The sequence below is a fragment of the Haliotis rufescens genome, unplaced genomic scaffold (assembly GCF_023055435.1).
Source record: "Haliotis rufescens isolate VD_foot unplaced genomic scaffold, xgHalRufe1.0.p SCAF_5, whole genome shotgun sequence".
In the NCBI taxonomy this organism is placed as follows: domain Eukaryota; kingdom Metazoa; phylum Mollusca; class Gastropoda; order Lepetellida; family Haliotidae; genus Haliotis; species Haliotis rufescens.
Genome location: NW_025964223.1, coordinates 48059863 through 48086599, shown reverse-complemented (window position 1 = coordinate 48086599; position 26737 = coordinate 48059863). Strand labels below are relative to the sequence as shown.

Below are 26737 nucleotides of genomic sequence, written 5' to 3'. Positions count from 1 at the left end.
TATCTTTCTGTTTATGATGCTGATTTACAGAAATTATTCAAATCTAAGATATTGAAAGATTATAACTATGATCATTAATATTATGGTTGTATGGTGAATATCAATCTCATTAAAATCAGACCTCAGTTCTCGCTACCGCTAAACAAAGATCTGAGGACATCCCATTAGGGGTCACGTCAGAACGACCTTTCATTCGACTAATCAGAGCATCGCGTACCAGATTATGAAAGTGACAGTCGGAATGTGATTTCTAATCTAGCAACCTCGAACCCTGAACGATAGTTACGGGTTGAACGACTAAATCCATTCAATCTAGACCATCTATTAGCCACTCCAGAATGTTCTTTTGTTCAGGTTTCAAATTTGTAATCGAGAATATGTCAAAATATGTTTCGAAGCGTAGTCGCCAATTGGAAATTAGTGCCATAAAGCAGGAGAAAGCTGCCTTCTGACTGGTCATTCCATTGGTCAGTCAAAGTTCGCGCAAGGTCAGTCTGACGTGTCCCGTAATGGGATGTCCTCAGATCTTTGTTTAGCTGTTACGAGAACTAAGTTCTGATTTTAATGAGATCCGGTGAATATTTATGGGCAGGAAGTTCATGATCAAAACATAAACATTGAATGGACAAGTCCGAAGTGATGAACAGGGCATGTTCGCATCATAGCAGTGCCCGATTTCATGTCTACCAGTTGTCTAGCATGCTCGCCAGTTTGGACAAATAACTGCTGTTTTTCTTCATATGAAATGACTAACAGTCATGTGTTATTGTTCAAACTCCCTTATCTTGTGAATGAATTGCCCAAATCGTTTCACATTTTGTCGCAAAAGGAGATTATAAAAGTGTGGCCACGACATCTAACGTTAGTCGACGCTGTATTGTAAACAAATTGTGTCAAGGTCGGTTTCACATTGTGGTAGCTAAGCCCCCGTTTCTGTCGCTGGTACACGTGATACAACTATTGAAAACATCAACATAAATTCTAAAATGATGACACCAATACCTTTTTTGCATTTGGGTCAACTGCTTATGAATATGATGTGCTGTAATGTTTGATTTCGATTTGTTTTGCCTTTCAAAACAGTGATAATCACGCTATGATTGGTACATATTTTCCGTGAGTCTAATGTACATAGTACATGCTGTGATTGTACAAGATAATTGATTATCAAATGGAATATATCATAGCACGACAGCTCGTATATCCAACATTCTGCCATGGATATTAAATCTAATTAAAATTAAATTTACAAATTATTGATGTAGACAGTATTCTTGATTAACATATGATAATTTATTGCAAGTCTCCAACTCTTATTTAATATGTTATCTGAAAAGTAAGCAATGAGTAAACGCTTTATTTTTTTTCGTTCAATGACGTTACAATTTTCAATTCGATTTGTGTGGGCAAGCAGAAAGTCATTCATTTCCTGTCGCTATGAATTTGTTGTCTGGACAGGTGCCCATGATTTGACCTTGCGTGTTGTGACGTGAATGACATCATGTCAAACAGCTGATTTAATGTTGTGGTCGTGTAATGGATACACATGGTTTCAGTTTCCAAATAATAATATTCTCTTTGACTGAACAAGAAAGTAGACTATCATGAATGGGAAGATTTCCACGGTGACTGACAAGTGAATGAGACTGTTTATCACTTGACAAACACTGTTTGAATATTTGGCGTAGTTTTCTAATTTTGGTTTGTTGACATATTTGCTTTTAATATCTTGGCTTGATATTCCAAGAAAATAATGTGCATATAGTTGAGTAAGGGAATGGAATGTTTTACAGTGAATATGGATCCAATATTAATTTTTTTTATAAATTTTAGCCTCATATATTAGAGTGAGTGAGTGGTTTTTACGCCGCTTTTAGCAATATTCGAGCAATTTCACGGCGGGGGACACCAGAAATGGGCTTCACACATTGTACCCATGTCGGGAATCGAACCCGGGTCTTCGTTGGACGAGCCAACGCTTTAACCACTAGGCTACCCGACCGCCCCTCATATATTAGAATCTCGCATGGTTCAATTTATAACATAAACAGTGAAAGTAATTAGATCTACACACAATATATAGACAATTGATTTCTTAATGACAACATGATTTCAGTGTAGACTAAATGTGATTTCGATTTTAGATCTACACACAATATATAGACAATTGATTTCTTAATGACAACATGATTTCAGTGTAGACTAAATGTGATTTTTTTTTTTTTTTTTTTTTTCACTCTGCATTATCTAAATTATCAAATACTTCAACCAGTGACAAGTCACAATTTCAAATTGTGTATGTTCCCTCCAAGCTCCAGTTTAGCTAGGCCAAAAAAAAAAAAGGAAAGACATAACAACTGAACACCATTTATGCTAAACATTTTGTTAATTATATTTTCAAAGTTCAATTCCAAGAATATATTTTTTTCTTTTATGACAAATAATTCCATTACTTTCATTCACCTGTGATCATTATCTATTTCAAACTTTTCATTTTGTAGATGGGGATGAAATGGACATTGTACTTGAAATAAACTATCACGAATGTCTTGGAATGTGCATGTACTATACAAGGTGTAAAATACACATCTAAAGTCATATTTATAAAACAATATGAAAGGAAAAATTGTATTTCATGAACTGGCCATACAAGTATATTTTGAGCAAAGGTCTAAGTGAGGCAGCCAAGTGCGAAATACAAGCTGAGACGAGGATGTATGTTTTCTAGAGGTCATAGTGAAACAAATTTGTTCAGAGTTTTGAGCACATGAACTGTATATACATTGAACACTATATTAATCAAAGTAATTCATATCTTAGTTATTTTCTATTTCACTTAATCTAGATATTACTAATAATTGGACTGTAAAAACAATATTATTGCCTTCTTTCACCTGTGCAAGTTATCGTTTCCTTGTATTAAATACAGCCTACTCTATCCTTCTTGAGCTTTCAAATTCAAGTATAAAAATTGTCCAATTACGTTTCGTTTCAAGCTTTTTGTAAGTTAGATTTATACCATTAGCAACACATCATAACACCTGAAGTATAGATAAGCAGTCTGTGTGATTGCACAATGAAGCAATGTTTGTATGACATACGTCACCCGAGTGACGAGTGATTGAAAATAGGTTTGTTGAATAGATTTGCTGCCCATGAAAACGTTTCAACGATTTTGATTGAATCTACATGTACTTACTCTGGGGTGGTAGTACGTAATTATAATCTTGTTAATTATGATGAAATTCTTATGATGTCCGATATTGAGTGATGCCAATTTGAGTATTGTTAGGGCTGTTTTGCGATCTTTCATATTTTGTCCTTTGGAAATGTCCGATGTCAATTACCCTGATGTTATTTTTATCACTAATGAAAGAGCATGGACACTGAAACCTACGGGGATGTAACTGGGATTTCTTCAAGATATACATTCCAAACTGTCACTCATTCTACAACATAATCTTTGACACACTCAGCATATGAATTAATCACGACCACTTCTGTCAATTTTGTTTTGACGTCAAAAACACTGACAATTTCATGGGGATTGTTTATCAGTAAATCTAAATCACGGAAAATTCTCAATGAATGTGTACTTCGACATAATTGTCACAGATCTATAACCATTAGGATATGTACTTTCCAATGACATGAACTATTGGACATTTAGATATCAAACAAGGGCGCTTACTTGACTTTACTTGCCACATTTAGGTGCTTCCATATATTACGACTAATGTAGAATAGTAGGAAACTTACAATACCAGTATTTTTATTGATGGGTATATAGGCAGTTTATAGATCTTTTGGATTTGTTGGCTTTAGATACCTTTTGGAAAGATTATCAACTAAAATGTTTGCATTGCTAATTCATGATATTTCATTATGTATTACTTGAACATGTTGAAATACAACCAAATTATATAATGTTTGATTTGAAAACAATGAAACAATGGCAGACGTTTCTACTTGTGTAACCTATTTGAAAGTGATGTGTTTTCATCAAAATAACTCACTATATAATGACCAAGGTATGTAAACAAACTAATGCAAAAACATTTTACAATGTTATAAAAGCCAATCATTGTCATCTGTTGTTGCTGTGTACCATAAAATAAGATTATTTTTTTATCACAAAATTAACAGCACATCACGGCCTACCTCGCCAAAAAATCAAGAAGTCATCAACACTTCCTGCCTTCAGCCCTCGCCACTTCTTTCCTTTTCCTCTTGTTCCTTTCCTTGGTTGGCATTGTGAAATAACAAGCAAATAATGGCGAGAGTCATCTGTTTAATTTGAAATCAGATTACATAATTGTTCTTAAAACAAATAAATCCTATTGCAAAGGAAGGGAACTGTATTTCTTCCTCAAAATCCGGACAAACGGTAAATGCCAGAAAAGGCAGGGCAGGCATAAGAAAAGGGCAGAGCACAAAATATAAATTGCAGGTGGCTGCGCCCTGATAAACATCTCTTGGGGAAACTCTAGTACTAATTACAAGAGGCCTCAGTTCATTACAACTAAAGCTATTATCCATTCCACTGGCAAACCACCACTGACACCTACCATCACGTCCTTGTCAGTTGAGGAAGATGCAGTATCTGAAATCTCTATCATAAGTGATATGCGCATGGTTTTAGCAGTTAATGATACAGACCCATCTATTGTACTACCTCCCATGTCTGGCACATAAGGCATTCTTCTACCATCAGCTGGAAGTCGTCTATCATCACCTTCACGGGATAGCACAGTTCGACATGGAAGACATTGCCCTGCCACATTCTACCTCCTCTCTCCATGTTCCACCGGTTCTATTGACGGTGGATAATATCAACTCTTTCCATGCGACTTCCACATTGCCTACTGGAATTAGGAAGAGTAAGGAACGTTCCCCACCCTCATCAGACAGGTGAAAAATCACCATTCAAAGGAGCGCCATTCCATGGATCGACAGATCGGGAAGAAACACAAGGGTTGACATTCGCAGGGTCAATCTTCCAACGGTCACCATTCCAAGGACAGACTATCTAAGGATCAACCTTCTACCAATTGATCGTCAAGGGTTCGACCATCTGAGGATCAGCCATCAACCTCTGATCACCCTCATACTGAGCAGAGGTCTCAGGGAGATTGACGTCGCACCGATGAGGTTTACTCTACTGAGCGTCGTCACTATACAGATATCTTGTGGAGACTCATGGGATGTCCTCCATTTCATCTACTCCAGAGGTAGACAGGAATGTTGTGACTCCAATCTCAAGCGCTCTTCTAATACATCCATCATTGAAGACCGGCAACTGGCTCATCTTGATGTTACCATCAGATATATTCTGCCTTTGTTGTCTACCGTACTGTCAGTTACAGATACTGAAGCAGATACTGAAGTGTCAGTGGTCCATGCCAAATCATCAATGCCAAGATGTCAATTCACAATATGGACTTAATCATTCATCATCTGGGGACTGTTACCATATTACGTCCCATGGATGAGCACCATGATGTGAGACTATGTGATGCTATGATCGACACCCTATCGATTTAAGAAAAGAATACAGGAAGTCACACAGGAAACTCATCTACAGGTGTTGGTTGACCTCTTCGTCTGCTGAAGCAACATCTAGAGAAACAGCAGAGGTCCACAGTTTACTCAATCTCATCATGATCTCTGTGACGTCATCAGTGCTAGGACAAGTTCTTTTCATGGCAGAGTGTGCGGCCATTAATATGGCTTCAAGTCATCAGCACCAAGAACAGTTACGTTCACCTCAACAAAGTACTCTGGAGAGTCGTCTAATGGGGGCAAAATCTCCACCAAGTGACTCTTCTATAGGACGACTGGAACCTTCCACCTCCAGTCGTAATGGTATTTCAGTCCCTAGTAGGCTGAAGACTGCGACTCTTTGCAGCCAACTGGATTGTACTGGACAAGCTCTTCGTCTCTCAACTCCCCCAAGAAGGGTACCGGCTGACTCTCATCCGTAATTCTCCTATGATGTCCATACCACATCTGAGGGTTTATCCAGCCAACCAGTTGACAACGATACAGGAAACAATAGGTTTGTTGGTTTCCAGGCATCGCCTAGAGTGTTTCCCAGAACCGTGGATCTATTCACCAATATTTCTGGAAGCTGGTTCCCAATAGAATTAACCTTCCCCATCAATAACCTCAAATTCAAGGCGGTCAGTGTAGTGGTTTCCCATTGGGTAGAAGTTCTCTGGACATCACATCTCATGATCCAGTCCGATAACACCTCAGTCGTTTGATATATCAAGAGGATGGGCTCCACCAAATCAGAGTCCCTCTTGGCTCAGGCAATGGCATTTTTTCAGTTGATCAACTCTCTGGGCATCAAAGCCTGAGCTTAACACATTCCAGGGGCCAACAACGTAAAACTGACTCCCTATCCCATCTGGATTAGACCGTCCTGGAGAGAGTGGCATCTATATCCAATGATCTTCAAGTGGATATGCCGCTTTCACCATTGCCAAGAGATTTGACTTCAACACTCAACTGCACAGGTTCATCTCCTCCATCCCAGCATGGGAGCACGACACTTTGGCCATATTGTAGGAGGGTCTCAACGCTTATGCCTTCCCCCTGACAACGCTTCTTCCTTTGGTGCTTCAGAAAGATGCAGCCATGACACAGTTACGTCTGCTCCCAGTCATGCATTATTGGCCAGTTCGCATTTGGTTCACCATTCTGGTAATCCTCACAAGAGGAAAACACTATCTTCTTCCATTGCGAAGAGATCTTCTACTTCAACCTCCTTCCAGCCTGCTGCACCCATTGCCAGAAACCCCAACTACAGCTTTGTACATGTACAACCATAAATGGAAGGCTTTTGAGAGATACTGCCGTGGCAGGGACCTCATCTTGCCTGCTACTGCTTCACCACAACAAGTTGCAGAATATGTTCGGCATCTTTGATGTAGTAAGCTCAAGGGCTCCAAGTTGGCTACATTTCTGCCAGCTCCTAACTTGGTCACGGCAGGCACGAAAATGTCTACAGTTACTGAACTCTAGGCTCTCATCCACTCTTACAAACACGCTGACCAGTTGTTCAGAAACCGTCCACCTACCTGGGACCATCCCATTCTTGGCTGCCATCTGACACCCGGAGAATCATAAAGATATCTCTTTGTGTCCAGTCAGAGCTTTATGTATCTACCTTCAGGCTTCATCTACACTTCGCTGATCACCAAAGAGGCTCTTTGTCCCTCTTTCCTCAGCAGCCAACTAAGAGGTCTCCTGTATAATGGTCTCCATCTGTTTGCTTTCAACGATCCTCCACCTCAGACGTCTAACCCTTGCGAGACGAGAGCTGTCGCCTCCATGACAGCACTGCACAGTAACTATACCCTCAACACTATCATTGAAGGATGTTTTTCGAAGTCAGATGCGGACTTCACTTCCCACTACTTACATGATATCTCTGTTACCTATGTACAAAGCCTCCATCAATTTGGTCAGCTGGTCCTGGCACAACAACTAACCACAGTTCAACGACGCAGATAATTATACATGTACCTGCTACCACAGACTTGTACTTTGTATCTTGTACATAGTGAATAAATGATTGATGGCCAGTCCTGTTTATTATTAGCCAAACCCTTTCCATATCCAATAGAAATCTCTTCCTAATTGTACATCAGACTATATCCTAAGCATGTGTTTATGAATCACTATCAAATAGTAATGGTACCAGGTGTCCGCAAAAAGGTAAGCGTATCCTGCCCAAACAATGGCACAATCACAAACACATGCAAAGGCAAGTCAATTGAAAAACACTGGAACATATGATACAAGTCAAAATAGGTAATTGCATCGGACATCATTTTTGTCACTCATGCATAAAATTTGGAAACTAAAGGGCTAGGGTATCTGCAACCCACTGTCCAATTGTCATAGCAACTAATTTACCACACCCATTGTCTGAAGAACATTTAATTGTAAAGGCTCATTACCCTGGAGCCATGACATCTATATGTCTTGAAACACTTAATTGCTGTTATTTATAAGATGCTAATCCTAATTGTTAATTCCCATTTTTGTGTACATCGACCGTCTGCCATCCTGCTGATGAATTACTGTTTACATTTATATTTATTACTTACAAAATGTCAGGTGACCATGACTATATAAGCCTTGGTCCAGAGAGATTGAGAAGAAGGGAAAAAAAGAAAGGTCTTACCCTTAGCCTAGCTAGGGTTAGGCTGGGTGCTCCGGGGCACCTAGACAACAACCACTACCACTATGTGCTGACCTGGCACATAGTGTCTTTTGTATGTATATATCTACATGTATAAAGTAAAACTGTATATACCACAAGCCATCGTCTCCAAGTTGTCACTTCCTACTAAGAACTATACGTCGGCCCCTTGCATATACGAGTGTGCAAATTACTCATTAATCAACATCAGACCAACGCGTTGTTACAACCGTGGGATTAAATGCATTGTGTGTGATAGGATAAGTTTAACAATTTGAAAATTTTACTTCAGACTTTGGATGTTCTGAGTTTGACACTTCTCATGGAGCAGCTGGAACCAAGTAAGGATGAATTGAACACAGATAAAGGCCGATCAGACTGGATGGATCATGTCAAGACATATCTGCCTGTCATAGGTAGAATCCTCAACACTACAGAGACCGAGCTTGAACATGGCAATGTGTGTCTCCGGGTAATGGATCAGGCAAGGTAAATATCCTGTAAATCCAAATCATTTGATTTCTGCTCAATAAAAATATATGCCTCTATATATCTGCTCAGAACAAAGCTCTGATCTGTTCTTCCCTTCAATGCATGGAATTCAGATTTGAGCCTATGGCAACATCCTCTTGCTACTCCTCATCCTCTTTTCCCCTGTTGGGATTCAGGGTTAGAATTCATAACTAGCAATATTTGCTGATTTTTAAAGGTGACGTCATGGTTCTTGTGGTCAGACTCTGTGATTCGGTTTGGATTGTTGCTCATAATACCAATCACTGGATTGTCTGTACCAAACTAGATCAGTTAAAGGCTCCCATATATAGGGGACTGACCATTTGATATAATTGGGGGACCTGGTATTTTATCAAAAGATATAAATCGTCACCAAAAATTCTTGAAAAAAATAATCATGCTTCAGACTGTTGAAAAAAAGAAAGATTTGCCTGCCACATCTAATCTTGATAAAAAAATTCCAGTTGACATTCATAAATTCCCTTCCTTATGTTTTCATACTGACAGATGTTGTCTTTCCATCCTTTAAGCAACATATATTGCATATACTGCTCTGTGTGATAATCATGTTTCTGTTTTCCAAGATGTAATTGGATGCGAGTGATGACCCTTAAACTCTTTCTGGAGAGCTTCACTGGAATCAAGAAACTTGAGCTGGGAACAAAATATATGCCTTTGTGGAAGGTGACTAAACACATTTCAATCATTCATTGAATTTTAGACAAAATTGCTCCTTTTGATTGATTGCTGTCTATGCTGTTTTTTATGAATATATGTCATCCCTGGAATCACTATCAACCAGCAAGTAATATTACAATCCTTGGGTATCAAGATCATCATGTGTGTCCATCTATTTGTCCATATTCATTTTGTTTTCAGTGTATTAACTCAAAACCCATTCAATATTTTGCATATGTATCAACCAAGTATTAAAATGGTTCCTTTTGCTATATAATGCAAAAAAATAATAATATTATTGACAATTTAATAGAATCAAAATAGACGCGATGGACTTTTGAATGCAGCAGAACTAAATAACTATTGAGTATTTTTCAACATGACGTAAAACAGTTATAAAGCTAGCGTTGAAATAGTGTCTTTTGCCATTAAGGATTTTTGAAATATTACGTTTTCACATTTTCATTATTAGTTGACACCAGTTCATTAGGCTACCTCTAAAAAATTTCAAGTTCACTGAGAAAATTAACCAGTTGCCCTGGATGGGACTGCTGGTGGACTGAAGTCCACAACTTTCATCATAAGCTCAGTATCAGTTTTGCTGAGTCAACTACAAAAGAAATGTTTGGACCAAAACTTTAAAATTGTTCCCCACTGCATAACAATTGTCTTTACTTATTAGCAGCAGAATCTCTGCACTTGTACACAACAGATGCCATTCAAAATTAACATAATGTTTACTTTCAACAAAACCAGATGCTTGATCATAATTCTTAGGAATCCTCTACCCTTATTACATCATTGCCATAATCCTGTATTTTGGCTGCAATCACACTGAAACAAAACTTATAGATTTTCAACAGAAATCCTCTTCACTGTCAACTATACATAAGTAGTTGTACCAACAATAGCACTTTGCACTACAGCACTTTTCATGTGCAAAGGTGGGAAAATCCTCACTTCTTTCCTGTGTGTGCTAGAATAAACATCTCTGTTGCATAACTCAAGTACTTGGTTATTTGGTCACACAGTTTAAGTAGTCTGTTTTATCACTACTATAAGTATACTGAACCAAATTAAAAACTTCACACTCCTAAAATTTTAACATTTTGACCAGTTATCATTGTGGGCCCTTATTGTGTATTTAAACAGTAATGGCCACATATTGTCTTCAGATAACACCTGTTTTTGTGCAGGGGAATCGATCAAAATCATGTGCACAGCACTATAGTGGCAAAAGTGGTTTTTCACGTGCAATTAGTCACGTGGCCATAATACGTACCGCACGTGTTTTCAGCCATACTTGTTAGCAGTCATTAACAAAAACAGAAAAACACAAGAAAACAAAAGTCTTTACTGCCATTTGTCATGCCACGCCTTTCAAATGTGCAACATGAACGTGCCATCAGCATGTTGCAGACGGGAATGTCTGTAGCTGAGGACGCAAGGACGATGGGTTGTAGTTGACGGACTGTTTATGATTTACAGACGCGTCTACAGCAAACAGGTACCACCACTGATAGCCCAGGTTGACCACATGTGACGTCACATGCAGAGGATTGTCAGATTGTCTTACGTCACCTCCGTAACCGATTTTTGACGGCTACATCAACCAGAAATGAACTGTTTAGGGGTAGACTGAGTGCGCAAACTGTTCGAAACCGTCTGAGAACTGCTCACCTTCAAGCACGACGGCCATACTGCGGGCCATTTCTGACTCAATTACACAGACGTCAACGTCACTTGTGGGCACAGCGACACTTACAATGGACTCAGAGAAATTGGAATCAAGTTGTCTTCAGTGATGAATCCCGATTTGCTGATGGTAGGGCGAGGGTTGGGAGGCGCCATCATGAACGTTACGCCCAGTGTTGTGTACAGGAAGTTGACAGATTTCGAGGCGGAAGTGTCATGGTGTAGGGTGCTTTCTGTGGCAATGCACGTTCCAGGCTTCTTGTCATCCGGGGCAACCTCAACGCTGCTGCTTACCGCGACCAGGTACTGGCACCAGAACTTCTGCCTTTTATGGCAGCACATGGACCCGGTTTGATCTTCCAACACGACAATGCCAGACCCAACACAGCAATTTTGACAAGGAATTTCCTTCAGAATGCGGGAGTCAACGTCATGGACTGGCCGTCAAGGTCTTTCGACCTCAATTCCATCGAACACGTCTGGGATGCTCTTGGCAGAAGTCTGCGCACTCTCCAGAACCAACCACAGAATTTGCAAGATCTTGGCACCATTTTGCAGCAACAATGGCGTCGTCTTCCCAATCACGTGTTCACAAGCATCACAAGGTCCATGCGGAGGCGTTGTGTGGCAGTTGTCAATGCACATGGTGGCCATACACGCTACTGAACTTGTGTGCCATCAGATTCTCGTGCTTGGGACTTGGGATTTAAAAGTTGATGTTATTACCGAATACTGTAGGTGCTTGGAACAAATTATGGTTACCACCGTTAATTAAAATCCTTCTTTTGACATTAATGATTAAAAATTACCTTCTCTGATACATTTGTCTGTTGTATATCATATATGGGATTACTTTTAAAAATGTGAAGTTTTTAATTTGACTCAGTATTGCTTTGGGTTACATCTTAGGGGCATATTTCACATGAGTATGAGTAGGTTTTTGGTCTGTTTTGATTACTATTATGGCATCTTCTGCTTCACCTTCCGCACCTTGTCAGGTGCTTATTGGCTCTGGGGATATGCATACTTCATGCTGGAAGTGCAGAGATATTACATGCACCGAAGAACATTGCTGTGAGCTCTGCAGTCTCCTCATGAGAAGGCCTTCTCCAAACTATCAGACTCAATCAGGCCAGGAGAAAAGAAGTGTCAAAGAAGGAAGTGGATGCCATTATGTTGACTGACATGTCGCCAGCTACACAAGAAATCTCGTCACTCCCTACTTCCCCAAGACACCACAATCATCAAGCCAGCTCAAGACCCAATGACCATGATGGAGCACCCAACAAAAGTCTTCCATGGAAAGCATCTTTGAATCCCGTTTGTCAGCTGTCTATGGAAATAGAAATGCTTTACTATATGTCTGTGGTCACTGATTTGACTTGACAACCGTACAGTTCCTGTAGGGGATCATCAGCTGCAACACGTCCTTCAGCTTACCTACATGGCTCCCACATGGACTCATATCAACACAGGGGGCACGGGTGGCCCAGTCGTTTAAGGTGCTGCGATTCGCTTTGCAGAGTTGTGTTCACCAAAGTGGTTAACATATGAGACCTGCATCACTTTTGTCTTTCCTCCCACATTAAGCTGAAAGAATCATCTCAAACCTTCCGTAGACCTGCTCACCCACAACAACTTGACTCCTATTTGTCAGTCTGAAACCAAATGACTTGGATCCAGCTGATGAGGATTCAAGTCAGGAGGATGACTCTACCCCTGTACCTACTACCTTCATAGAGCCTTTCAACTTTCGCCCATGGATCTACTATTACCACAATGCCATATACTTCCGACACTGAATCCAGTGGGAGGTCGATTACTTCAGTTTGTATCCCATCCCTCCGGTCACAGATTCCGTCTGGAAGGAGCCAAGTAAGACACAGCCATCAAGGCCAAACTAGACAAGTAGGTCATTCGGGAACTGCCAGAGACAGGAACCACATTGGGCTTCCATTACCAGGTGTTCTTGGTTCGCAAGAAGAATTCAATCAAAATGAGAATGATCATAGATCTCAAGGTCTTGAACAAGCACTTCTTGATATCTCCTCTAAAATTCCAGATGGAATCTGTCTGGAAACTACAATGTCAAAGAAATTGGCTCTTCAGCATCGACCTTCAGGATGCGTATCTTTTCACATACATATTCATCCTTCGTCCCAGAGATATCTAAGTTTCGCAGTCAATGGTCGTCATTTTTAGTTCCTGTTCATGATCTTGATAGGCCCCATGGTTATTCTCTAGGATAATGGCCCCAGTAAATCTCTGTCCTTTAGATGATCGATTTTCCTCCACTGTCTCAGCCACATCTTTGAATCAGATGGTAGCAAATAGACTACACTACAGGTCATGACCTACAGGGGCAGGCTGCAGTTACACCCTCTTCATTCCTGGATCAACAATATACATGAAATATCCCTCAACACCCTAGTGTCCCTTCCAACATACGTCTCAATATGGTCTGGTGGACCCATTGAGATCATTTAATGTATGGCATTCTACTCATTTATACTCCACTTGCCCATCAACTGTTCTTGGATTCCTCGGGCTCAGGATGGGGAGCCTTCAGATCCAAGGTTCATGGACTTCAACAGAGAAGAATCTTCATATGAACTGCTGGGAAATTTATTTATGCTCTTTGATCCTGGAAGGATCTTCTCTTTGAGGTCTAGTTGCCACCAACAACACCACAGTGGTGACATACATCCAGAAACACAGAAGAACCTAATCCCTTTTGTTGATGATGGAAACTTCAAGGCTATTTGCCTTGGAAGACTCCTGCAACTGCCTGATGAAAGTAAGACATGTACCATTGTAACTGAATATCCAAGCAAAAGTTTACAGTGAAAGGGCAGGATGGTGTCCACTGAGTGGACTTTTCAGCTGGAAGTCTTCAAATGGATCTTGTCAATGTGGGACACACCACTTCTGGACTTACTTGTGACTTGTCTGAGTCACCTGCTTTCCATTTACTTCTGCCCCATACTGGATCTATTGGAATTCCAACAAGATGTTCTGTCCATGAACTGGATAGGTCTCTTCGCTAATACATTCCCTCCCTCCCTAGACCAGGTGAAAGGGAAAATAGAACCATCAGTTTCTATGATCATTCTTTTGGAGTTTTTGCACCAATCTGGCCCAGCTTTCTGTGGTTTCCTAAAACCCTCAATCTTTACCACTTCGCTGAGTCATCCCAGGTCAGACATTCTGTTCAACAATCTCAACAGTCTACATTTAACCGCTTGCAGAAGATGCAGGCCTCTGGATTCTCTAAAGCTGCCTCATCCACTCTTGCACAATATTGGATACCTTCATCCTTTCTTTATACAACAGATTAGACAAGTTAATCCAGTGGAGAAAACAATCAGGTTTAGAAGATAACAAGTCAACATTGCAATGGTTGCTGATTCCTTCCTAGATCTGTGACAAGATTTATAGGATACAAAACACGTTCCCCTTACAAAGCAAAATTATTTCATGAGGGGCATAAACTTGATATGAATAGGGAATGAGTAAAACACCCCCCAAAAACATTTTTTGCATTCTCTATTTAAGAAGAGATATTCATAGTAATACAAGTGCTTGGTCAATTAAGGTATAAAAACAACAAAGATAATATAAACACTTTGAAGTAAAATAACTGTTTATTCAACTTTTTATTTTCATTTGTATAAGTTTATAAACAGTATTTCTAAGTACTTATATAACGTTAACAATTTGAAAATCTATCACTTGATATCTCAGTCTGGTGGCGGTCTCGCCACAGTTCAGGCCATGGCAGGTTGTCACAGACTGAGTAAGGCTCTTGTTTGAGTAATGTATAACAAGAACAAGACAAGATAACAACTTCATGAACTAGAATTAACAGGAACATTCAAGACACTTTTTGAATGGCATTGCTGTTTATGCAAAGGCTAAATTGCATCCAAAGACGAATCACTGATAATTATTTGGCAGCGTTTAATTGAGACCAAACACGTCATCTGGTCATAGTGATCATGTGCATGACCCAAATCAATGCTGATGTGGAAAACACCACCATATATAGGACCACAAAACACATTGCCAACAACTTCGAAATTGGTAGATTTTATTCCAACTCTGCTTTGACTTAGAGTGTTGTTTACATGTGAGTTAGGCCAACAGCTGATCGAAGAGGGAATATGGGTCATGGATGGAGATATGCGGTGTGCATGTACTGGCCAAAGATACCACAGGCATGGAGCGTGACAAGTGGATCTTGCTCATTTATTGTTGTTGTTTGTCAGCCAGTTGCATAAGAGTTGACAGAAGCAATGTTTTTTTGTGTCCAAACACTTGCATAATGTGTGTAGGTGTGATGTTATCATTAAGTGTTTTAAGTTTGCTTGCTGGACCATGTTTTTCATGATGACTCCATGTTCATTCTTTTCCGCACTGGCTGAGTGTTATACTAAGCCTCACCAACTCAGGGAATCCCCCCTAGTGTGCAAAGCCAAATAGAAGGGGTGTTCTGAAGAGGAGAAATTTGTAGGTCGCAAGATTTTGTACTTCTTGTAGAGTGCTATAGGACATCGATCAGGGCCATTGGGTGCAGACCATATGCAAGGAGCAATGTTTTTAACATCAGTTGGATTGCAACCTGTTCGTGTTTTAGTCTGTCTCTCATTGTACTCAAGATCTTCTTGACCATCACTATCGGTCTTCAGGGCAACATCCCCCCCAATCCTATTTCTAAGAGTACAGACAGAATGAAAATATGGTGTTATTCCACCACTAAGTGTTAAGAATGAAGTCGGTGGTCCCCATGTTGACCAGTTTGTTTTTTTTAGTTTGAGTCACAGCTTCATCAGCTTTCGGTAAGTTCCCTTTGCCCACACATTTGACATGTTTTAATTTTGACATAAACAGCTCTGTTGTCTGCTTCCTTGATGATGTCATCATCCAGGAATTTCTGTATTTCATTTTCCACTTTCCCTCTGAGGTCAAAAGCCATATTGTGATGTCTGATAGTAACAGGTTTTACTGTCTTTTCTGTGTACTTTTTAAGTCACTCCTTTTAAGCACCCCTTTTAACAGGCTAGAGAATCTAATGCCTGGAATATCAAATTCAGTGTGATGTTGTGGGCCTGCAGGTGGGTTGCATCCAACGCTGTTGACAATCTTTTCAAGTTTTAATTTTTTTGAGGTGTAGAATCCGAGCAGTGAGCCATGGTTTCCTTTCACAATGTAAAACTTGTGACATTGTATGAGTGAGTTTTCTTCTTAGTCTAGCTGATGCCCCATGTTGTATCAACTGTGACAGTGTTCCCTATGTCAGTGTCATGGCATTCACATTTTTTAAATAGTTGTCTCAGTTCTATATTCGCCAAGCAGATGATGTGATTATTATTTCCTGTTTCGGAAGTCATTTAGAGCCAATTGAATGTTTTTCTTGGGTTTGAAGTAATCGCTTAAAACAGTTTTGGTGTGTATGGGCTACCTTTCTCAACTTTGTAATCAAATGTAGGATAGTGTGGTAGAATTTCCATCGGAGCACGTGGTTTCACAATAAGTGTTTCAATCGCAACTATTGATTTCAAAATGACTGCTGAAGACATGGAAAGTTTGTATAATGTTGTATGAGTTCATTTCTTCGTCGCCAGTGTGGTATTCCAGTAAATATTGTAGCATACAATAATTACAAATTCAACAAAACGTGGTTTACTGCTCTATCAATTTGGCGTGATTTCTACAACACTGCCCTGTGTCCGATAACTCTATTTCTGGATTCTGAACACTGAATAGAGCACCACTGGTTGTTACTCATAAACAGAAGTCAAACTGGAATGTCGCAGATCTCCCCTTCACTCAGTACTTCAACATGACAGATTATCTATCAGCAACCACCCCATTTTGAATAGACTCATGAGGTCTTTTCTTTTGGAAGACGTTTGCACTCCTTGAATTTTCGCAAAACATAAATTATCGGTGGTTCTTTTTCCGTTCTCCTCACATAACCTTTTGCACCCATTGCAAAGGCTACTTTGCTACACAAGGAAAGGAAAACGGCTTTCCTCATAGCTATGGCAACTGGAGCCAGAGTTTCTGAACTACCACTCTAGATTATTCAAGCCTTACCAACGAGAAGGATTAGAAATCTATCATATTATGGGCTCTCTCTTACCCTTATCAGATCAGCCAGAAAGGACGCTATATCTCATGCAAGACCCATCCTGACCGGGACATCACTCGGGCCACTATTGTGAACTGGCTTAAGCCAACCTTAACCTCAACCTATCGCCAAGCACAAGATACCCCTCCTATCCTGGGATCATGTTCAGCACATGACATTAGGGCTCTGGCAACCAGTTTAGCATCATGGACTTCTGTTTCTGTAGAGCAGGTCATTGCAGGATGCCAGTGGAGTTTGCACAATACCTTCACTCACTTTTACCTGAGAGATGTGCAACCAGACCTTAAAGGGATGCAGTAAACAATGTTTATAATGAAAACACTTATAACGAACTGACGGATACAACAAATTGGTCTTTTTAGTCCCATCCATTTACTGTATATACGTTGCATATATGTTAAAAACGAACGACCCTTATAATGAACTAAAATAAGCGGTCCCTTTGAGTTCATTATAACCGTAGTTTACTGTATATTCATTTGGCCCTGTTATTGCCACTCAGGCTATAGTTAAGGCACATTTTTTCCCTCCTTCTATGGAAGAAATAGGGGTGGGTGGAGGATTTTACAAGCAGCTACTGAAGGTGAATATACCTTTTATTTTTTAGCTATAGAAGGACTCATTTTACATGCTTTTACATGTATCACAGAGTGACTGGAAGTGATGTCACAACCGGAAGTTATGTCATGGGGCGGAGTGGGCAAGCAGTCAAAAGTGCCTGGTGCTGAGATCGTTTCCTGCTAGTGACCGGGTTGTTATTCAGCCTTGGAACCAACAATGTTTACATGTCTTTAGAGTGTTGTCACTTCCCCTTGCATAGACCCTGTGCACTCAAAAGAACCCACTCATCCAGTTGTAGATGACCAGATGGAGGAAATACTAATATGTTTTGTTCGTTTGTTTGTTGTTTAACATAGCACTCCGCAATATTTCAGCTATATGACTGCTGTCTGTAAATAATCAAGTCTGGACAAGGCAATCCAGTGATTGACATCATGAGCATAGATCCACACAATTTGGATACAATGACATGCATCAACCAAGTCAGCAAGCCTGACTACCCGATCCTGTTAGTCGCCTCTTATGACAAGCATGGTCGCCATTTACGGCAAGCATGGGATACTGAAGACCCATTCTTCCCCAGATCTTCACGGGTCACATGAATATGTACATGCACCTGAAACAAAAGTGTCAAAACTTGTGGTGTCACCCTGAGCAAGTGACTTAGTTCAAATGTGTCTCTGTTCACCCAGCAAGGAATGGCTACCCGATGTGTGAGGTGGATGTAAAAACCTTCTAGCGCCCAAAGACAGCTTGGGTTGTATACTCCCCATGGAGTTGAGAATAATATAATTGGAGCAAATAGATCCACTGGTCGGGGAAGAAATAACACTGCATTTTAGCAGATACTAGTAACTGGATACCTGCGGTACATGAATGTATATCTTATATAATATATATATAATAAAAATGACGTAATTTGATACAGAAGTGACTTCATATATGATGTTATATGGACAGGAGGTAATGTCATAATGATGTCACAAAGACCGGAAGTGACATCATAATGATATGAAGTGAAGCAGAAATATGATTTAAGAAAGGAAATGATAACATTAAGACCAGAAATTATGCCACATCTGGAAAGAATGGATCGGAAGTGACGTCAGAACCAAGAGTGGGGCAGGACATGCTCGTATCATTACTGATTTTCAGTGATCCATTCCTATAATTTTCACTTCTATTTTGCTTTTTGCATTTTGACTATCCACCGGAGTTGACCATTTAAATTAAGTTCACATGTCCAATGGAAAAGGCCTAGTATACTTCCATAACAGGTCCACACCACCAGAGCTGTAGCAGTGACCTTGACACTGGAGCTATAAGTCACTCACTGTCTTTAAATATTTAGAATAATCCATTCATTTGCTTTGCCTTGAGACTAACATAAAATACGGAGGTAGGTTTGCCGATTCAGGGAGGATATAGGACCAAACTGGTTTTAGCTTTAATATCTGTTATGTAAACTGAAGAAAACCTCAAATCTTTGATTTGAATAATTGAATTGAGTCCATATGAACTTGTGCTTCACAGTGGCTGGGGGATGACGCTGATTTAACCAAAATGTCATCACTGAAAAAAGTAGATCAATTTCTGATCAGTATAAATGTGGCATTTGAGAAGAAAATTGCAGGGTAAGTATGATTTATAAAGGCTTCTTATCAATTATGTTAAGTTGTAAGCATTGACATTTTTCACATCTCTTCTGAAACCACAAGACCTGGATTATCTTAGCTGTTGTGTGTCTGCAAATTGTTTGCAAACTTCCAAATGTATTTCAAACATGATCACAATGAAACTGTCTTAGCCTATGACTCGGACCTTCTGCAAATATTATGTTGAAATTGATATGCATCAAGTATATATGGTGAAGTTGGTAAATCTTACAAATGCTTTCAGCTCACAAAGTCCAAGTGAGATTTTGCCACGGCATGTTGTGTGTTGTCTAACTTTCTGGCCACTGTTCTTTAAGTACCTTTTAACTTCTTCTCTAAACTGGCTGAAAGGATAAGTTTGAAGTTACAGTTGTAGGTATTGTGTAAAAACGCCCATTTTTTTGGCTGTTTTAAATGTGATTTTTTTAAAGAAGAATCTTCTTAGAAACCCTGTGGTCTCAGAATCTGAAAAATTGGATATGATCTGGAGCAACACAATGTGATTCAGATTTGTTTGTGGCAGTAGATAAATTAGTAAAAATTCTCCAAAATACCTATGGCATAGAATTAAATACTTTCATTGACAAGGTTATAGAAAGGTATGGAAAATGTATGTTCAGAAACTAAAAGATTCTAATTTGTTCATCGCAGATTAAACAGTAAATTTCTTTTCTTAATAATTAAAAATACAATAAATGTTTTAAGACTATGACAGTGGTAAAGCAGAAACTTTGTGCAGATGAAAGTGGTTTATAATTATCTTTTATGTGTTTTTAACTTTGGCCATGTTGCAAATTTATAACATCTTAATAACGACTTTACCAAATGCATTACTTTACATGATTCTTTCTTTCCATAACACTGTTCTTATAAACATGCTTACGATATTGACTCTTTAGTAGACATTTCTTATAATTGAGGAAATGTTTTTGTTGACCAAATAGGTCATGTGTAAACAGAAGATGTTTTTACATGCTCACAATTTCACAAGAATACTTTTCTTTGTCTATTTTAGAAAAAGGGGTAAATGCAGTTATTGTGAGACTCCTTTTGGTGAGAAGCTGAAAGCACATCTACCATGTGCACACAAAATCTGTCTGAAATGTTTTGCTGACATTAAAGCCAAACGAACCATGAAATGCCCAAACTGCCAGAAGCAAATACCATCGTCTTACAAGCCATGCAATAGCTCAGCTGAACAAAGGTGAGGCAATAGCTGTATTTCTCATGTCCATTTCTTATGTAACATTTTTGGAGATAACTTTCAATATGAGAAATTTCAGGTTTCTCTAAGGAATAATCATCTGCAATTTGTCCATTGTTTGTGATGTTGTGAAAATAAGATATTTTAGAAACTTCTCTACCAAAAGTGTGATACTTTACTTGGGGGCTTGTTACCCTATCATTGTTCTTCAGAGAATAATTATTTTACCTTATCCTGACTCATACTAAACTTGCTTATCTCTTTCTTAGTCCTGAAACATAATGGAAACACTTGTGTAGTGTTCCCAATGAACAGAAAACATCTCTCCCAAAGACACCCCTCTCACATGCAAGCGCACCGGAAACACTTTACCAAGTCTGACTCATCACTCTTTTAAACATTTGGCTTGGATTACCTTTCTAAAAAATTCCTTCATCATATTCAAAGGTTATTTTTCGCTCTTGAATTAAGCTTAGACACCACATTGATGAAGCTGACATCGGATCGTCAGACTACACACTCCCTGCCTGCTGACAAAAAAAATGGGATTCAACATCAAAGATCAAACTTCCCTTTTGCAGACCATCGCTATATGGCTGAAATAATGCCGATGCGACATTAAATCTTAACTCACTCACCCTTTGCAGACCATCCCTGATGTTTCAGCCCAGACTTCATCCATTGGCAGTAGGAGAATCAACTCTCTCCTGAAGGGCATTTCCTTTGATGTCTTCTGACTCTGGCAAGAATCTCCAGTCACTGGCAAAGAAGAACTCCCCTTGTCCTCCTCGAAGACGTCGTCCTCCACAACGGTGCAGACCTTCACAAAGACCCACACCTCCACGAGGTCTAACTTATAGTCCTCCAAGAAGGGGTCCCTGAAGCCTTCCTCGACAAACACCTCCTGGAATGAAGACATCTGTGCACAGTCTTCAATCTCTGCACAGCTTCAGACGTTTGTCCAGCCCCTAGCTTTCACACAGCAACAGACTGCACAGCCTCCTGCATTTGCACAAGAATCTGCCTTTACCCAGCCATCGTTTGCACAGACTTCACTTTTTCCACTGGTCTCTGCATTTGTTTCATGGAACACTGACTTATTTGCCAGTGTTAGTCAACAGGCTCTCCTAGCCATGCAGCAGCAGCCTTTGTGCAAACAACATGAACGGTTACCTTGTTCTTCCATGGCCTCTAACCCCAATGCTTCCTACCTCCTCCAAGACAAGATGTTTGTGAACCTGACTTTGAAGAGGAATCACCTCAGTGATTTTCTATCCATCTGTAAGGATCAAGAGATGTTGATGCGGTTAATCACATTCCAGGTATAGTCCTACCAGTGAATCCAACTTTATCAAGGTAGATGATATCCACATCTTTATCATTCAACCGATCAAGCTAATTTCACAGATAGCCAAGAACCTTGATACCTCTTTTCTTAAGACTACCCAAACCCACGTTTGGCCAACACAAAACTTCAATGCCAAGAAGTTTCCTTTACACTGGATTTCCACCTTCTTCAAGTGCCCGAAGATTGATAAGGACTATTCATTGATGTCTGACTCAAAGAGCAGAGCATACCACGTCTACAATAAGAAGTTAGCACAGCTCGATATGACAGAACGGGAAAGGATGTTCCTATCTGTGATGAACGTGTAGTAGAAACATCCAAAGTTTGCTTCCAATCACGTCAACTAAGTCTCAGCTGGCCTTACACTTCTTTCTCATTGGAGCAAACTCCCAATTTTCTTACCTGTATACCAAGCCTTTATTTACGTCAGACGATGAATTCTTCTTTCAATCTTGGTGGCTGCATCCACAGCATCAAGAAGGAGTTTGTCCAAGATTCTAAGGACCAGATGTTAATCAAGTTGGTCCAAACTATGAACTTGATTTTAAAACAATCAGTTAAGAAGACACAATTTAAGAGTCGTTTTTAAGGTGCTTTAACGGGGTATAGTGGTGTCAAGAGTGGATCCTTTCAGAGACCACAGGACAGACAGCATGATCAAACCAACCAAGGTCGGAGAACAAGGGGATCCTGTTGACCTATTGGGATCTGCCTAGGTTGAAGAGTGGCAAGATATTGGAGAAATTGTGACATTCAGGATGACCCGATCTCCTCGAGCCAGACAATTTCAGGATGATCCATCCATAACTAAAACAAATGATAAAGCAAGATGAGTACCTGGCAAGCATCTATCTCCAAGATGCCTAAATTCACATCCCAATCCAACTAGCCTCAAGGAAATATATTCGTTTCTTGTACAAGAGACAGTCTTGCCCCTTAGAATTTTGATGGCCTCATGGTTATTTACAGGTGTGACCAAACCAATCATGGCCTTCCCGCACAACAAGATGATCTGTTGCGCATTTTGATTGGATGACAGGATTCAAGCTTATCGACGAGCAGAGCTACTCGGATTTCCAACCCATCCCAAGATCTCAAGTTCTTCGGCATCATGTTCCTGAAGGGGCAGAACCTTATACAAGTTCTAGAAGATTGTTGGATAAAGATCCAAAGTAATCTTCCAGCAGCAATTCACAAAAGAATATCGATCAACCAGTGTTAAGTGACTCTAGGTTTACTAACTGCAGCCCAAGCCTTGACAGTATGAGGCAGGTTTCATCTGCACCCCATACAGAGATACTTCAAACCGTCGACTTCCACTGCACCTGAAGAAACATCTCAAAGGGTTGACAATCAAGTTAAAGGTTTGTGGAGGAACCTACTTGAACAAGCAGGAATACAATCAACAAATAGTTATATAGTAATAGCTCTTCCACATCAACCATCTAGAATTTAATGGAGTAACCCAGGCAATATCTCAATGGTCACCACCAATATCTCCAAGAGACGACAAGGTCGGCAACCCTTCTAAGGTTTACATTTCAGCTGTATGAGTTAACAGACAGCAAGCCAGGCACATTCAAGGAGCATCCAATATCCAAGTAGATACCCTGTCCAGTCCATCAGTACTGTGCTAACCAAGTGGATGCTCCATCCAGAAGCATTTCAACTTGCGACTATTGAAGGAGGGCATGGCAGTAAAGGCAGTCTCCTTAGCCCTTCACAGATCCACAAGGAACTTGTATGACTTGTGGAAGACATTTGACCAGTTCGTAATAAAAAAAGGATTCAGAGGAGCAAAAGCTACTTCACCACAAGTGGTGGAATTGTTGTGTCATCTTTGGAGCACAAGAAATCTCAAGGGTTCAACTTATGGCTAACAGCGTAAAACTAACTAAGGTAGTACTACGACATTTTAGTGATTACAGACCACTGGAGGAAGCTGACTTTGAACATCTAACACAAAAGACCTTGTTCCTTCTGGCACTAGCCACAGAAACCAGAATGTCAGAAATCCATGCCCTCAACTTCAGTTGGACCAAGATTTGACAGTGGTGAACACTTGGCCCATCTTGCTCAAGATTTGATTTGATTGTGAAGAACCAGTTGCCAGGACAGCCAGTGCTTTCAGTCCATTCCATGATCAGAGGACACAAAAAATATGTCCCTTTGCCCAGTGAAGGCACTACGCATCTACCTTCAGAAGTTCCAGAATGTAAAGGTTATTGATCCCATTAACGAGAAATGTCTCTTCAGAAGTTTCAAGAACAACAATTTCCATCTGGATGAGGGCAGTCATCCTAAGAGATTACAGGGCAGCAGGTCTGGATCTGCTAATAGCGTCAAAACCCACATGAATTCAGAGAACTAGTGTCGACTCTAGCACAACAGGGAAATTGCTCTACTCCAACCATTATAGAATGAAGTTTTGGAAATAAGACTTTTTTATACCACTTACCCATGAGACTTTGCAACCAAAGATGTCGCTGGTATCCATCAAATTGGACCTTTGGTAGTAGCACAGCAACTAAAGGTGCCCACTAGAAGGAACTAGAGGTAACTCCTCACCCATGTATCACATTGACTTGGAGATATCAGGTTACTGTCCCATAACCACTGACTGAGAGCCCATGTTGTCTGTTTTATGTGTTATTCAGAGCATGAGTAATAAACAACTGTGATAAGATTACATCCTTCTCTTAACACCAAATTTGTTCGTAAAACAAGCCTGAATGATATTCTACACACGCTTTACCAAATCCACAAAACTTACGATTTCTCCTTTGATTTGTCACTGCAGAATCAGATGATGACAACAACAAAACCAAGAAGATATTTTGACTTAATAAAATGGAAGAGAAAAGAAGGAGTGATGAGTCAAACTTGTTCATCGTGTTTTCGGTGTGCTTGTGTGTGGAAAGGGGGCATTTGTGTGTGATGTTTTCTGTTTATTGGGAACACTGCACAAAAGTTTCAACTGTTTCTGGAAAAAGAAAAAGAAAACCAAATTAGTACAAGTCAGGATAAGTATAAATGATCATAAAAAGTTCATTTCTGGCATTAATATGTATTCTCACATCAAACAGACATTTGACAGCCTATTGAAATTAATAACCAGCCACAGATTCCTTAATTGATGGCTCAAGATTTCACTACTTTTAACTCTGCACAGCAGACTGTACAAACAAACAGCAACTATTTCTTAAACATTGAACAATAGTTATCATTGTTAATAATTTTAAGAATATTACCTCTATTACATCTCTTCCATAAATCCTGTATTTTGGCTTCAGTCACACTAACTAAAATGTTCAGATTTTCAACAGACGTCCTCTTCACTGTCATTTACACACATAATTAGTTGTCGCCATGTAGTCTTGTAACTACCCAAGCCATGATGTCATAATGACGGCAATATCACTTTTTTCCCTCATCTCCTACTAGAGATAGATGAATTGGGGAGGTGGGAGGGAGTACTTCCAGTGTAATAGAGGTAGTATTCTTACAATTATTAACAATGATAACTATTGTCGATAATTCTTACGACATCTCTACCTCTATTACAACTCTGGCAGAATATACCAGGGGGACCCAGTGGGATCTGCCTCTAGTAACTCCCTGGGTAATTGACAGCTATCCCCTTTTGGAAACCATTATTTACTGATTCTAATCCTACTTGAGATAAATTTCCTCTGAAATTTCCCTTGAGGACTTGAAAATCAGAAATTTGTCAAGAATCAGTCAAATATGTGATATTCTCACTAGATTTACCATTATATATGCTCATCTTGATTGTAATGATGATGTCATTTTCAATCTATTTTGGCTTAATGACGTCATTTCTTGTTAAATTTGGATTTGTGACCTTAATACTGATGATGATGTCATGATGTCACTTCCGGTTATGACGTCACTTCCGGTATGTCACTTCCCTTCTCTAGGTAATGACGTCTCTCTAGGTCTATTTCTACCAAAAGACATCATTTCCTGATTAGATGAACCCTGTTCTGCTATTTCCTGTGCTGATGTCACGTCCTGTTATAATATCGTTTCCGGCAATGACGTCACGCCGGTCTAATGGAGACAGTTGATATTCAAGTTGCTTCTAATCCATCCTACACCTAATAGACAGAATAACCTGAGGCTGCTGGTGTCGGATCCTGCTCTGATTTCAGCAGGATCCAAGACGTGGCGTAGAATTCTGAGCCTGTGTTTAATTTGTTGCAACTGTAGCTTTTAGCCAGTCTGCTTTAGTAGTCTTGGTGGTGATGTCCTTGTTTGAATTAGTCTTACAAGATAAGAAGAGTCTCCTTCGATGGCATCTATGTGGGTCTGTAGCCGCCAGATAGAACTTGTGGGCGCTGACTGGACAGAAGAGTATGTCTGGGTGATCCACTGTTGGTGCTAATGCAGGAATAGTATATTGTCTATGGCCAAACAGTCCCATCGTGGTAGATTGATTCTTGGCTACAAAGTCTGTGAGCGAGTTATTGAGGTCCAATGTTGATCATGGGTGAGACTACAATAGTCTAAGGCCAGATATTCTGAAACTCTTGCTGCTGTTGCCATGGCTAGGAGGAAAGATGCTTTCCTGGCCTTTTGGAGTAGGGTAGCTTTTGCCATGGGCTCGTAAGGTTCCGTTAACAACGCCGATAGTACCACAGATACATTCCATTTGACAAAGACACAAGGTGTTCGAACATCTTCTGGTAGA

The 26737-nt window shown here is 39.9% G+C and overlaps 1 protein-coding gene across 1 annotated transcript in view; it reads left to right on the top strand.

Moving 5' to 3' along the window:
* Positions 1 to 26737, top strand: part of LOC124137117 (E3 ubiquitin-protein ligase rnf213-alpha-like) — a 389816-nt gene that overhangs the window by 310524 nt on the left and 52555 nt on the right. Inside the window, exons 65-68 of the mRNA XM_048383821.1 lie at positions 8508 to 8704; positions 9313 to 9412; positions 19350 to 19450; positions 20487 to 20675. Coding sequence (XP_048239778.1) covers positions 8508 to 8704; positions 9313 to 9412; positions 19350 to 19450; positions 20487 to 20675 — 587 coding nt within the window. The remainder of the gene's footprint in view (positions 1 to 8507; positions 8705 to 9312; positions 9413 to 19349; positions 19451 to 20486; positions 20676 to 26737) is intronic.